Source organism: Ictidomys tridecemlineatus, chromosome 3, assembly GCF_052094955.1.
Source record: "Ictidomys tridecemlineatus isolate mIctTri1 chromosome 3, mIctTri1.hap1, whole genome shotgun sequence".
Lineage (NCBI taxonomy): Eukaryota > Metazoa > Chordata > Mammalia > Rodentia > Sciuridae > Ictidomys > Ictidomys tridecemlineatus.
The window spans coordinates 18,432,086-18,447,365 of NC_135479.1; the positions used below are offsets into that span (position 1 = coordinate 18,432,086).

Genomic DNA, 15,280 nt, shown 5'->3' on the forward strand with positions numbered 1-15,280 from the left:
TCCCCAGTACTAATGAATGGGTGAATGAGTGAATGAAAGAAAGAAAACAAAAATGAAACCAATTTGATAAATATTTATTGAGCATCTCTCTCTCTTTTTTTTTTTTTTTTTTTGGTCATACAAACAGTCTGGACATTGCAGTGTTAGGACAGCCTTGGTCCTTGTTCTGGGAGATTTGTTACTGTCTGGTCAGAGAAACAAACCATGAATAATATTTTAATGCTAAAGAGACAAAATCAGGCTTTTTCTGTAGAGCTGAATAAATACAGAACACAGGATTTTTAGTGGCATAGAGTATTGAACTTTAAATTGTGCCTACTTTATGATACCTAAAATACTTTTCACATGGGAACTTTGGGTTTTTGTTTGTTTGTTTGTTTTGTTGTTTTCTTTAAATTTAGATGGTAGAAGCTGGGTGCAGCAGTGCACACTTGTAATCCCAGGTACTTAGAAGGCTGAAATAGGAGAGTTGCAAGTTTGAAAACAACTTCAGCAATTTAGCAAGATCCTTTCTCAAAATAAAAATTAAAAAGGGCTGGGGCTGTATCTCAGTGATAGGGTGCCACTGGGTTCAATCCCCAGTACTGCAGATAATTAATTATTTAACTTAGTAGATTTTAAATACTTGAGAATAATAATTGAACTTATTCCTAGTTAAGTATATTCAATCAAATATAAACATCAAATTTAGTTTTGATAGAAGAAAGCACCAGAAGACACAAAAAAAAGATATATAAAAGACTTTTATAAAAAGTCACTCTTTTGGACAGACTCTATTTATTTTTTAGTTTTCAGCAGACACAACATCTTTGTTTGTATGTGGTGCTGAGGATCGAACCTGGGATGCACGCATGCCAGGCGAGCGCACTACCGCTTGAGCCACATCCCTAGTCCAAAATGTCATATTTCTTAAGGGCTATTTTAAAGATGATCTTCTATGAAGCCCGATTACCATAGTTCCTCTGGTTTAGTAGACGTTATGAGGCAGAATGCTTCTGTTCATGAAATTTGCAATTAAAGAAAAGTACATGGCTACTGGGCTAGCCTTTTCTGTAAATTTATTACCCACATTGACATTTACAGATTCACATTTTCCTCATAAAATCTATTCTGAGTTAGTAGAGCTGAAACTAGTGTCTTGAGACATTTTTCTGCCAGCCTAATGCTGTTTAAATTGTGTTCTAAGAACTGGAATATCATTTTCATTTGAAGATGTCTTTAACCCAAAGAGCCACAATTAATTTGTTGGTACTTAAAGTACTGAATCCTGGATCATTTGTGAAGAATCTGTTAAGGGGGCTGGGGTTGTGGCTCAGTGGTAGAGCACTTGCCTAGCATGTGTGAGGCCCTGGGTTTGAGTCTCAGTACCACATATAAATAAAATAAAGGTCCATTTACATATAAAATATATATATAAAGAATTTGTTAAGGTCTTTTCTCTGCAGGTTTTTGTTTCTCTGAATAAGAAATTTAATTCTTATATGAGTGATAGCTGGAAGAATATATTATATAATTTGATTATGTCACTACTAGAAATGTGAGAATATTTCATATCAACCTCTTCTATAAATAATAGAAATTTTATTTGGGGGAAAAATCACATTATCCACTAGACATTTGCCAGATCCCTTCTATGGATTTAATTCTGCTCTGTGCACTGCAGGGTTGATTATAAAGGTTATAATCCTATCCAACATAAAGGAAAAAGCAGTGTTGAGCAGTTGTGACTTATTAAATGCTTTACATTTATTTTTACATTTAATCTGGTAAATCTATTGATGGATAGCCCTGATTTTATAATAAGAGAATTGGAGCTACAGGGAGTGAAATCGCTTTATCAGTAATTAGTAATTGAACCAAGTCTTTCTAACTCTGAAGCTTTGCACATACTGTCTTTCTGAAAGACAGGAATGAATAACTCTGACAATTGCTAGATTAGAGTTATGACAAAGTGCTAACAGTTCAGTCTTCTTATGAGGGACTTCAGTAAGAAGGAGAGACTTGGAGTTAGGTAAAAGAAAATATGAGCGTTAATGCATGGCTTTCCATTATTATCATCAGAATGTTGTTCCCTGAGAAACCTCAAATGTACATATTGGGTTTGGGAGTGTGTGCTGAATTCCATCTTAAGATTGGGGCAAAATTTTGGGGTTCCCAGTTCTGCTTTTGAGAGTCCAGATTTGACTATAAAGTTTGTAAAGGTGACATGGGAGTGTTTGCTGTACCTTATAGAGTATCAAGATATATTTGCCTAGAGGGAGCCTAGGCAATTTAGATTTTATTTTATTGGCATCATCCCATTTTTTTTCCATCCATGCCTTCATCTGTATGCTTGCACCAGGGATTTGAGGTAGGATGTCTTCAGGATGATGTGGACCTGCTCCTGTCCTTTTAACTTTTAGATGCAGGAAGTGGTTGCTAAATGATTGAAAAGCCTGATTTCTGACTCAACCTGGAGGCTTCAGACTTTTTATAAAAAATCGCCCTTTTGGACAATGCCCTGTAGGTTAATAAGTGCCTCCTAAGAGTGATGAAATATTTTTAAGAAAGAAGGGAATGAATAGGCAATGAAGAGACTGTTCAGGTTTATGAGGAGGCTTAGGGAAAGACAGCAGATAAGAGAAAAATACACATTCTATTTAAATTTGAGCTGGAAAACCTATTTGGAGAATTAAAAAACCAGGTTTGTAGCCTAAAATAAAGATAATAGGCTGATGGATCCTTTCTGTCTTCCCCATCTCCATCATAAGGAGGAAACTAGAATTCTAAACATGAATCTCCCAGTATTTTACTATTTTAAGTAAACATCTTAAAATAGTTGATCCTCCATATTATAGTGGGCAGCACAACTCAGTAAGAGTTTTGCCAGTTGTAGGTTATTTGAATTTCCCCAAAATAAAGATAAATGAAAACAAGACCAATGGCTTTTAGACAGCATTGGTCTTATTCAAAGTTTGTAAGCATTTTTATTGAAAAAATAGACAATTTCATTTATCTAGGTGGGTTTGCTGTGTCAGTCTGTGTGTATGTACACCTATATATGTTGTGTAGGTGCTTCCCCTTTCCCCAGCCCTTTTAGAGTTGACGGCTTTGTCCTTGATTGTTCAGTATAAGTTTGTAGACTTGACTAAGAGAGCTTGTGTAGTAATGCTTGCTTTATTTTTTTTTTCTCTTCTACTCTTGTTTTATTTTTTACTTTTTTTTCTTTGTGATGTGACATTTTCAGCTGATGTATTGAAAGCAAATTCTTCTAATTTGGGAGCCCAGATCACAAGAGTGAGTTTTTCTACTAGTGTCTTTAGCTGTATATCTTTTTTTGTGTGTGTCTTTCTACCCTTCCTCCTCCCAATTAAAAAAGATTCAAAATACATTTCATAAATATTAGGTAAGAAAACTCCTTTGTCTGTTGAACATCATGCCTTTCCACAAAGCAATGTCCACTTTATATTGGGTCAAATTCCTTTTCTCAATGCTATTGTAAAAGCATAAGCTAATGAGTATGTTTTATCTTGTTTGTTTTTTAATATTGTCTAAGGTGTTGAAAATAATTTTAGTTCTGTCTTCATTACAGATAGATATGTCTGGACTCTGTCACCAGTGTGTCATGGCACTGTTCTTTTTTGGTTGTTGCTGTTTCTTTTGTTTTAAGGAAAATTGTATAGTAGCTTCTGAAAATAAAAGACCATCCTGTTATCTGGATTTTAAGTAATAAAATTTTTGACTTATCTCTATTTTCCCTCCCCACCCCCTGGATATTCCTCTCAGGGTCATGAAGGAATGAAAAGCTATACATATTACTCTCTAATTTCAACAGACTGACCAGATGAAATTGGTCAGACTGGTGAGCTCTGAACATGCTAGCATTAGAAGACCTCTCTTGGGTTTGTTTAATAGTTACCAAGAAATCTCCAATTGTGCTGAAAAGAGATAACACCTTTTATGGTGAAATAAAAGTATGTTTTCTATTTGTTCTGATTCAAATAACCTCCCTATGTAAGCTGTACATTGCTTTTTAAGATCTTGCACCTTGAGCGATTTTCTGTAATAGCCTAAACCCTTTCTGTTCTCTTTGACCTGTGTTACTGCAGTTTATCTCATGTTCTGTTTGTCTAGTTTTGCATCCTGGAAGAGCAGGTGATTAAATAGTCCCTTTTCTTTCTTCCCAATGTTATAAATTTCCTCATTGCTACTGAAATAATTTTATATTGCCCAATAAAGCAAATAATATGCTGTACTAATTAGAAATGCAGATAGTTCAAGTGTCATACACAAAGTAATCTGCTGTTATGTTTTCAGTATGATAGAGAGTCTAATGACATATTCTGCACTAGTACTATAAGCATTGGTTTATGGTAAATTTCTAAAGGCTTTGCTTTCAGTTACTCTTAAATCACCACCTTCTGTTTCTTTCTTTCCATTAACCCAGAGATTAAAAGATCTCAAACAGAGAGAGTTTGCCCGAAATGTCTCTTCAAGATCTCGCAAGGATGAGAAGAAACAAGAAAAAGCCCTTCGGCGGCTCCATGAGTTGGCAGAGCAAAGAAAACAAGCTGAATGGTAAGGAAATTTTCTTTCAGAGTGCTCTACAGATAATTACAGTCCTTAAGATTTTAAGTTAATAGATTTTAAGATTATACTTCAAAGTATTAGCCTTAAGATTTTCAGTAGAACCTTATTGATTATATGTTCTTTTCAGGCCATATTCTATTTACTATCTGTGTGACTTATTCAACTTGTATCTAAACTCTCTGTGCTCTAATTTCTCTATTTGTAGAATGAAGATAGTAACAATTTACTTCTCACAGTTGTAAGCACTTAAAAAGAGTGCCTGGTATGCCGGTGCATGCCTGTAATCCTGGAGGCTTAGGCAGGAGGATGGCAAGTTCAAAGCCAGCCTCAGCAATTTAATGAAGCCCTAAGTAACCCAGTGAGACCCTGTCTCAAAATAAAATATAAAAATGGTTTGGGGATGTGGCTCAGTGGTTAAGCACCTCTGGGCTCAATCCCAGGTACCGCCCGCCCCCCGCCCCCCCCACCCCGCCCCAAAAAAGAGTGCCTGGCACATCTAAGAGGCACAGTAAATCAGTAAATGATGCCACTATTTCTACTATTCACATTTTCCAATATTCTTCTTTTTATAGGAAAAAATGTTAGGGCACACATTTAAGGGTTGTCATTACCTTTTAAGTACTATATAGTTAGTACTCTGAAACCTACAGAATTTCATCAATTTATTTCTCTATAAGGTCCTGTCCCTTTGAGTGTTGTTTTTAATATTCTTTTATGGTTCTTATTCATTATTGAATTTTTGTCTGGAATTTAGCCTTAAGAAGACTACCTTACCTAGGATAGAACTTCCAAACAATTAGATTCTGGAGACCCAGTCTTCGAGTTGTTTTTGGTTTGTTTGTTTGTTTGCTAGAGATCAAACCCAAGGCCTTGCACATGCTAGGCAAATGCTCTACCACTGAATTCATCCCCACTAGATTTACTAGTTTTATATTGTACCCCACCCACACACAAACACACACACTTCCTCCTTATTGACTTGCATTCTGGAGGAAGAAGGAAGGGAGAGAATATATATAGTATTAAGTTTTTAACAGAATTACCCTACAATCTCTAATATTTAGTTAAACTGCCTATAAAATGATTCTGTACCTCCTTTTACTTTTTTTTTTTTTTTTTTTTTTGGTACTGGGGATTGAACCCAGGAGCACTGAGCTACATCCCCAGCCCTTTTTATTATTTTACTATGAGATAAGGTCTCTTAAGTTGCAGAGGCTGGCATCAAATTTACAATCTTCCCAAGTCACTGGGATTACAGGCAAGTGCCACCATGCCTGATTGGCAGCTCTTTTCTTTAAAAATATATATATATTTTTTTTAAATTGTCAGTGGACCTTTATTTATATGAGAATAAATAAAAGGTGCTGAGAATCAAACCCAGTGCCTCACACACACTAGGCAAGTGCTCTACCACCGAGCCACAACCCCAGCCCAAAGGGCAACTCTTTATGTAGTAAACACAAAAGAAAGCTTGGGATTGTTGCAATGGTGCCTCCTTAAAATAGATATACTATGCCAGGTGTAATGATGGCACGTACCTGTGATCCCAGTTACCTGGGAGGCTGAGGCAGGAGAATTACAAGTTCAAGGCCAACCTGGGCAATTTAGCAAGACCCTGTCTCAAAATAAAAAATAAAAAGGACTAGGGATAGAGCTCAGTGTAGAGCACCCCTCAGATCAAGCCCCATTACCACAAAAAAAAAGAAAAAAAAATTGTACACCAAAGTTCAGGGCATCTTTTTCTTTAAAGGTAACTTTTAGTTCCCAGTTTTTTAAATGAATACTTAATAGATGACTAAGTAGGGCTGGAGGTGCAGTGGCAGAGTACTTGCCCAGCATGTGCAATGCCCTGGGTTTGATCCACAGCACCATGAAAAGAAAAAAAAGACCAAGTAGTTTCAAGAGAATTAAAAATATATATATTTGATCCATCATCAGATATTTCTTCATACTAGAAATAATGCATGACCCCATAGTAGTTATTGAAATAACAGCAAAGACTAGAGTCTAGGGTTATGGCTCAGTGGTAGTGCACTTGCCTAGCATGTGTCTTTAGCTGTATAAATAATATACATATAAATATAAATAAATGAATAAAATAAAGGTCCATCAGCATCCAAAAAAATTTTTTAAACATGGCAAAGACAAAAAAATCAAAACAAATATTTTTATTCAGTTTGAGAGTTTTGTGCTGTATAGTATAGGTAGTTTGTTTCTGTGGGGTAGGCTTTTAACATAGCATATCTCTTACTATCCAAATCTGTTGGGTTCCCATTTTCCAATAGCAACAGTTCATGTAGCAAGAGATGCCACCACATCATCTGAATGTTTTTGGTTACTGAGTTGAGGACACTTAGTAGCTGCTGGTCATATAACAAAGGTTTTTATCTAAATGGATATATAATTCTATTTAGTTCTTGAGTTTGGAATTCAACGAATACTGGATAGTCCACACATGGTGAAATTTAGGCAATATAGGCAGTTTAGAATGCTACTCTTTTTTTAATATTTATTTTTTAGTCATAGTTGAACACAATATCTTTAATTAACTTATTTATTTTTATGTGGTGCTGAGGATCAAACCCAGGGCCTCACCCATACTAGGCAAGCACTCTACTGCTAAGCCACAACCCCAGTCCCTAGAATACTACTCTTTTATACACACACACACACACACACACACTTTATTTATTTATTTTTATATGGTACTGAGAATCGAATCCAGGGCCTCACATGTGCTAGGCAAGAGCTCTACCACTGAGCCACAATCTAGCCCTAGAATCCTACTCTTAAGACTTCTCACTGTACCTGTTGTCAAAGCTGAAGAGTGCTTGATAGCAATGTGGCCATTGTTCTGAGTACCCAGAAAATACAGTAGCCCCTGTGGTATTACTTTCTATAGTTTCAGTTATCCACACTCAGTTGTGGTCTGAAAGTATTAATTTGAAATTCCAGAAATAAAGAATTTGTAAGTTTTTTTTAAATTGTGTGCTATTCTGAGTAGTGTGATGAAATCTCAAGCTGTCCCAGTCTGTCCTGCTGGGGACATGAAACATCCCTTTGTTCAACATATTCATGCTTCAGATGCTGTATGCCCACTAGACAGAGACCAAATATATATAACTTTTATTATTATCTTATTATAACTATTTTATTTTATTGTTGTTGATCTCCTACTGTGCCTAATTTATAAACTAAACTTCATTATAGATGAGAGAGAGAGAGAGTGTGTGTGTGTGTGTGTGTGTGTGTGTTGGGGCTGGGGTTGTGGTTCAGCAGTAGAGCTTTTGCCTAGAATGTGTGAAGCACTGGGTTTGATCCTCAGCACCACATAAAATAAATAAGATAAAGATATTGTGTCCATCTACAACTAAAAAGATATTTTTTTTTAAAAGCGTATGTGTGTACATGCACATGTGTGTATGGTTAAGTACTATCTACAATTTCAGTCATCCACTGGGGTTTTGAAACTTCACCCATGGATGAGAAGGTACTATTATTATATATAAAACCAAAGCAAATGTTTGGATGTAGTGCCCAGGATATATACACAGGCTATTTGCTTCAAAAACAGACATAACAACCCATGGTAGAAGTATCATGGTAGAAGTTTCTATGTTTAATACAGAATATGCCCATTTTTTGAAAAATGAAATCTGAGAAATTTGTTTTTGTTTTTGCTTTTGTTTTTTGGTACTGCGGGTTCAATTAACTTACCACTGAGCTTTTTATTTTTTTATTTTTTATTTTTTGAGATAGGGTGTTTGTACAGTACTTAGGGCTTCACTAAGTTGCTGAGACTGGCCTTGAACTTATGGTTCTTTTGCATTAGCCTTCTGTGTCTCTGGGATTACAGGTATTTGGCACCATGCCTAGCATTTATTTATTTTTTTCTTTAGCTGAATGAAATATAACCTTGTGGATAGAGTTATATATAGCCGTACATTTTGTATTATACCAATGGGTAGAATAATAATAGTAATAAATATGATCAGAAGCAGGTTGCGATAGACTATACAAGATGGTAATAATGGGGTATTTGAGATAAGCCTTATTTTTTTGTAATATAGACAGCTTAAGAAAAAACAGCAGTAACTGGCTGCCCCTGGGAATTTAGGTTGGTTGTTTAATAGAGTGAGATGTTGCTTAACTTCCACTGAGCAGCTTCCTTCATTAGCACAGCAATACAGAATGGCCACCTCTTAGTGTCTTTGAGACCTACCTATGATGAATGGTAGAACATAAAAGATGAGTATGTTATAAGATATATAAAATGTACCCTTAAACCTATTTTTGGTTTTTTTCTCACTTTTTTAAACCATTGTGCAGTGCACCTGGAAGTGGTCCTATGTTTAGACCAACCACGGTGGCTGTAGATGAAGAAGGTGGAGATGAAGACAAGGATGAATCAACTACAAACAGTGGCACAGGTACCACTGCTACTTGTAGCTTGGGATCTGAATTCTCCACAGATAAAGGAGGCCCCTTCATTGCAGTACAGATCACTAATCCCACTGGACTGGCACAAGCTTCTGGGTCATCCTCTCAAGGCATCAGCTTTGGCCTTAAGAATAATTTGGGGACTCCATTGCAAAAATTGGGAGTGTCATTTTCCTTTGCCAAGAAGGCTCCTGTTAAACTTGAATCAATAGCATCTGTTTTCAAGGATCATGCAGAGGAAGGGCCCTCTGAAGATGGAACAAAATCTGATGAGAAGGGTTCTGACCAAGGACTGCAAAAGGTGGGAGATGCTGATGGTAGCGGTAATCTTGATGGTAAAAAAGAAGATGAAGACCCTCAGGATGGAGGGTCTCTTGCCTCAACATTATCCAAGTTAAAAAGAATGAAGCGAGAGGAAGGAACTGGAGGTACAGAGCCAGAGTATTACCACTATATTCCCCCAGCGCACTGCAAAGTAAAACCTAATTTTCCCTTCTTACTCTTTATGAGAGCCAGTGAACAAATGGAAGGTGATAATACTACACACTCAAAGAATGCCCCAGAAAGCAAAAAAAGTAATTCTCCCAAGCCTAAAGGCTGTATTAAGGTGACAGCAAGCCAAGGAGCAGAAAAGGCAGTTAGTGAAGTCTTTGAGCAGCAGAAGGAAGCCACTGTGACTGAGCCCTCAGAGCCTGGAAGCAAACCTGACACAAAAAAGACCACAGGAGGGGATATAAGTGAGCAGAGTTTAGAAAGTCAAAGTCAAAAGTCTTCAGAGATCCAAATGTGTGAGTCTAATCCTTCTAAAGAAACCTGTCAGGCCACCCCAGCTGGGAAAGAAAGCCAGGAAGGACCCAAACATCCTACTGGCCCCTTTTTCCCAGTTTTGAGCAAAGATGAAAGCACTGCCCTCCAGTGGCCATCAGAACTATTAATTTTCACCAAGGCAGAACCATCCATTTCCTACAGTTGTAACCCTTTATACTTTGACTTTAAACTTTCAAGGAACAAAGATGCCAGGGGTAAAGGGACAGAAAAACCGAAGGATATGGGAGGATCCTCAAAGGACCAGCTCCAAGGCCTTGATCCTGGTGAGCCAAATAAAAGCAAGGAAGTGGGAGAGAATGTAGTACATTCATCAGGAAGCAGAATGGAAGTACCTGCTTCAGGGCCTGCCTGTAGCAGCCTGAACAAACTGGAGCCTGGGGGCAGCCATGGGTCAGAGACTGAAGATATAGGGAAAAGCATTCCTAGCAAGAAAGAACGATCTGGGAAGTCCCACCGACACAAAAAGAAAAAGAAACACAAAAAGTCCAGCAAACACAAACGGAAACACAAGGCTGACACAGAAGAGAAAAGCTCTAAGGCAGAGTCTGGGGAAAAGTCTAAAAAGCGTAAGAAGCGAAAACGAAAGAAGAATAAGTCATCAGCCCCAGCAGATTCTGAACGAGGACCCAAACCAGAACCTCCTGGAAGTGGTAGCCCTGCACCACCAAGAAGACGGCGACGCGCCCAAGATGACTCCCAGAGGAGATCCCTCCCTGCTGAAGAAGGGAGCAGTAGCAAAAAAGATGAAGGTGGGGGTGGTAGCAGTTCCCAGGATCATGGTGGGAGGAAACACAAAGGTGAACCACCAGCTTCATCCTGCCAGCGGAGAGCTGGCACCAAACGGAGCAGCCGATCTAGCCATCGGAGCCGACCCAGTAGTGGAGATGAGGATAGTGATGATGCTTCATCACGCAGGCAGCACCCAAAGTCTCCATCCCAGTATAGTGAGGAGGAGGAGGAGGAGGAGGAGGAGGAAGACTCAGGCAGTGAGCATTCCCGAAGCCGCTCACGGTCTGGCCGGCACCATTCCTCACACCGTTCTTCCAGACGCTCTTACACAAGTAGTTCAGATGCTTCTTCAGACCAGAGCTGTTATAGTAGACAGCACAGTTACTCTGATGACAGTTATAGTGACTATAGTGACCGATCACGAAGACACTCTAAGCGCTCTCATGACTCAGATGACTCAGATTATGCCAGCTCCAAGCACCGATCCAAACGACACAAATATTCATCTTCTGATGATGACTATAGCCTCAGTTGCAGCCAGTCTCGAAGTCGTTCTCGGAGTCATACCAGAGAGCGCTCAAGATCCCGGGACCGCAGCCGTAGCAGCAGTTGTAGTCGCAGTCGGAGCAAGAGGAGAAGTCGCAGCACCACAGCCCATAGCTGGCAGCGAAGCCGGAGTTATAGCCGGGATCGCAGCCGTAGTACCAGGAGCCCTTCCCAGAGATCAGGCTCCAGAAAGGGATCATGGGGTCATGAGAGTCCTGAGGAAAGGCGTTCTGGTCGTCGGGACTTCATTCGCTCAAAGATCTATCGCTCTCAGTCCCCCCACTATTTTCGATCAGGGCGGAATGAAGGTCCTGGGAAAAAAGATGATGGCAGGGGAGATGACAATAAAGGGACAGGCCCACCCTCCCAGAACAGCAACACTGGCACAGGAAGGGGGTCAGAAAGTGACTGCAGCCCTGAAGACAAGAACTCTGTCACTGCCAAACTGCTGTTGGAGAAGATCCAGTCTAGGAAAGTGGAGAGGAAACCCAGTATGAGTGAGGAGGTGCAGGTCACCCCCAGTAAAGCTGGGCTCAAGCTCAAGGACCCACCACAAGGTTACTTCGGGCCCAAGCTTCCCCCTTCTCTTGGCAATAAGCCTGTTCTTCCACTGATAGGGAAGCTCCCAGCTACCCGAAAGCCTAACAAGAAATGTGAAGAGTCTGGCTTGGAAAGGGGGGAAGAACAAGATCAGTCGGAGACGGAAGAAGGGCCCTCAGGGAGTAGTGATGCACACTTTGGGCATCAGTTCCCCTCAGAGGAAACAGCTGGCCCTTTATCAGACCCACCCCCAGAAGAGCCAAAGTCTGAAGAAGCTACTGCTGATCAAGCTGTGGCTCCACTAGGTACCCCAGCACACTCTGACTGCTACTCTGGGGACCCAACCATCTCCCATAACTACCTCCCTGACCCCAGTGATGGGGACACCTTAGAGTCCCTGGATAGTGGCAGTCAGCCAGGTCCTGTGGAATCCAGCTTGCTGCCTATAGCACCAGACCTTGAGCACTTTCCCAGTTATGCACCTCCCAGTGGGGAACCTAGTATTGAGTCAACAGATGGGGCTGAGGATGCTTCCCTGGCCCCCCTGGAGAGCCAGCCCATCACCTTCACACCTGAGGAGATGGAGAAGTACAGCAAGCTCCAGCAGGCTGCACAGCAACACATCCAGCAGCAGCTTCTGGCCAAGCAAGTAAAGGCCTTTCCAGCCTCTGCAGCCCTGGCTCCAGCAACTCCAGCCCTGCAGCCCATCCACATTCAGCAGCCAGCCACAGCCTCTGCCACCTCCATCACAACTGTTCAGCATGCCATCCTACAACATCATGCTGCTGCTGCTGCTGCCGCCATTGGCATTCACCCCCACCCTCATCCCCAGCCACTTGCCCAAGTGCATCATATTCCTCAGCCCCATCTGACCCCAATTTCTTTGTCCCACCTCACTCACTCAATCATCCCTGGCCACCCTGCCACCTTTCTTGCTAGCCATCCCATCCACATCATTCCTGCCTCAGCCATTCATCCTGGACCCTTCACCTTCCACCCTGTCCCACATGCTGCCCTCTACCCTACCCTTCTTGCCCCACGGCCTGCTGCAGCAGCTGCTACTGCCCTCCACCTTCACCCACTACTTCACCCCATCTTCTCAGGTCAGGACCTGCAGCACCCCCCCAGCCATGGCACATGAATTGGGGGATGGGAGTATATGTAGGGCCAGGGAAGGTGACCCAGGATTCTTCCCTTGGGGGTGTTGAGCCATTAATACCAGCAAGCAAAAGCTGGGATGGGCAGTGTCTGACAGCCAAAGAATTGTTTTGGCTTGCAGGGATGGGTTTAGATTTGAGGTTTGCTTTGGGTTATTATCAGGGATTTACCCGCCCCTCTTCCTCCTTTCTATTTGTCCCTCCCTCTCCTGTGTTTCTAAGCTAGGAAACACCAGTAAGTGCTACCCAACCCTTTGCAGCAATGTCTCCAAAATGTCAAATTTAAATAGTTCCCTACTCCTTCTACTTTTTATCCTGTGCTCTTCCCTTCTATAAATTTTAAAACATTTTCCTCCTCTCTGGTGGGTTGTCACCAAAGCACTTGCCATGGGCCCATCTGGTCCTGCCTTCTCAGTGCCACAAAGGAAGGCCAAGCGATCTCTCCAGCAGTGAAAGATCTACCAGATCCTGTGGAATCCAGCTTGCTGCCTATAGCACCAGACCTTGGAGCACTTTCCCAATTTCCCTGGGTACCTTTGGGCAGTGTCTTTGACTATCCCCTGGTGACATGTTATCCCAGGTGAGGTGGAAAGGGAGTCTGACCTGGAACCAGATGCAACTCAGGCTGCCATTTGATCCACTTTCCACCCAAACAGCCACACATTTGGCACTACTCAAATCCCTCATCCCAGAAAAGGCATCTGCATATCTCAGAAAAGAAGATCCTATCATGAATTGAAGCTATGCGGAACATAGTTGCCCGTGTGCTTCCCCAGAGAGGAGCTCATGTATCTGAAGGGTATATTTTCTTCTGTTGTGTTGATGTTTCCTTCTTAATTTATAGGATTTTTTAATGTAAAAATTGCACTGAACTCTATAAACGTAAAATGCTGCTTTTTGTAGCTCATATAAAAAGGTTCCATATTTGTAGTATACTGCAATAATATTTTTTACATCCAGCTCTTTAAGTGATCCTTGTTCTGGTGGCTTTGTGTAAATATGTTTGCCCTAGTTGAATTAAGAAACTTTAAAGGTTATAAAATGAAAACAAAAAAAAAATAAAGTATTTGTTTTCTGCTAGATACAAAAATGACTAAGCATGTATATTTTATCAAGCTCATGTATTTTTTGAAGTTATGAACTATAAAAATGTCAAAACATTTTTTGCTGGGACAAAATGTTAGGTAATTTGCATTAAGTGGTGCCCCCAGCACTGGGATTTTTGAGTTAATGGGCAGCAGTCAGCTGCGGGTGTCAGAGGGATGCTCAGTTGTGATGGTCTCCCTCATGTTCTTTGTTGTTTTACACAGAGAAACAGGTGGACCCTGCAGAGGAAGGGTGAGATGCAGCTTGATTCTCTGGAAGCAATGAGATTCATTGATTATCTGGGGGGAATTCCTGGGTTTCCCTGGGTACCTTATTCCAGGAAGACCATTTGCCTTCCCAGAACTTAGCCCCTCTGACAATTTTTTTCTTTTTTTTTTTTTTTTTAATGTGCCTTTTGGGTTGGCTAGAAACTGAAGTAGAAGTAGACCAGAGGGTAATAGAGTTGGGACAGTTTTCTCCTTTTGTTGGGAGGTGAACACATTTATAGATACCTATTGCTTCATAGTTCCAGGCCTTCTACCCAGCTCAGTTTCAGCAGTAGAGGTTCCTATTTCTGTCTCTCCCATGACACTGACCAGAGGAATTGCTGCCTCAGCCCCATTTCCCCCTCTTCTTGCCTTTCACCCAGGCTCTCAGCTCTAATTAACACACCCAAAGGTGCTTGCTTGTATTGCAGGTCCCATCTCCTTTGGTGTAGTTAGTGGTTTCCTCTGGTATTTCCTTACCAATTCCTGTGGCTAGAATTTGTTGAGTGGTCACCTGACAGAAAAAACAAACCATATTTACCTGGGCCAAGACTCTGCCCCTGCCTTTCTTCTCAAATTTCCAAAAGAAAAAGGCTTTGAGCTAATGAGAAGCAAGTGCTAGACAAAGACTCTTGGCTGAACACCTCTTCTTGCCTCCTCACTGCTCCTCATCTGATTCAGAAGTATCACTTTTTGGATAGCTAGCACTGGAAAAATGAAATCATCTGTTTGAAGTGAAGGGATTCATTTTTCTTTGCTTTCAGCCCATGTAAATATTTAAATAATACAGTATTAACATTTTTTGTGCTGCTTCCCTTTAGCCTGTAGATTGAGCCATACTCTGGCCACCTCTCTGCCTTCCTGGGGGCAGTTTTCTTTAACTTCCAGAATAGTGATTTTAAAACCTAAAAAAAAGGAAAAACAAAATAACCTATCCTTACTTACAAGCATAACAGATTGTATTTAACTTTATCACATATGATAGAGCTATATATGCTGTAAAATGAGGGAAAGGAGCTTTCTAATAAACCAATGATTTGTGGAAACTAGCAGAGTCTGTCGTGATTGTTGCCCATCTAATCAGGTTGGGAATGGTTGGAGTTTTGGTTTATAAATAAC

The 15,280-nt window shown here is 40.6% G+C and overlaps 1 protein-coding gene across 13 annotated transcripts in view; it reads left to right on the top strand.

The window, feature by feature from the left end:
• Positions 1-15,207, top strand: part of Gpatch8 (G-patch domain containing 8) — a 93,759-nt gene extending 78,552 nt beyond the window's left edge. For 12 of the 13 annotated variants that reach the window (XM_021728331.3, XM_040268708.2, XM_040268706.2 and 9 more), the window contains 3 exons: positions 3,227-3,276; positions 4,427-4,557; positions 8,899-15,207. In XM_021728331.3, coding sequence (XP_021584006.2) covers positions 3,227-3,276; positions 4,427-4,557; positions 8,899-12,793 — 4,076 coding nt within the window. In that variant the 3' untranslated portion in view covers positions 12,794-15,207. The remainder of the gene's footprint in view (positions 1-3,226; positions 3,277-4,426; positions 4,558-8,898) is intronic. The other variant, XM_005328121.5, reaches the window with a different exon arrangement.
• The last annotated feature ends 73 nt before the right edge of the window (positions 15,208-15,280 follow it).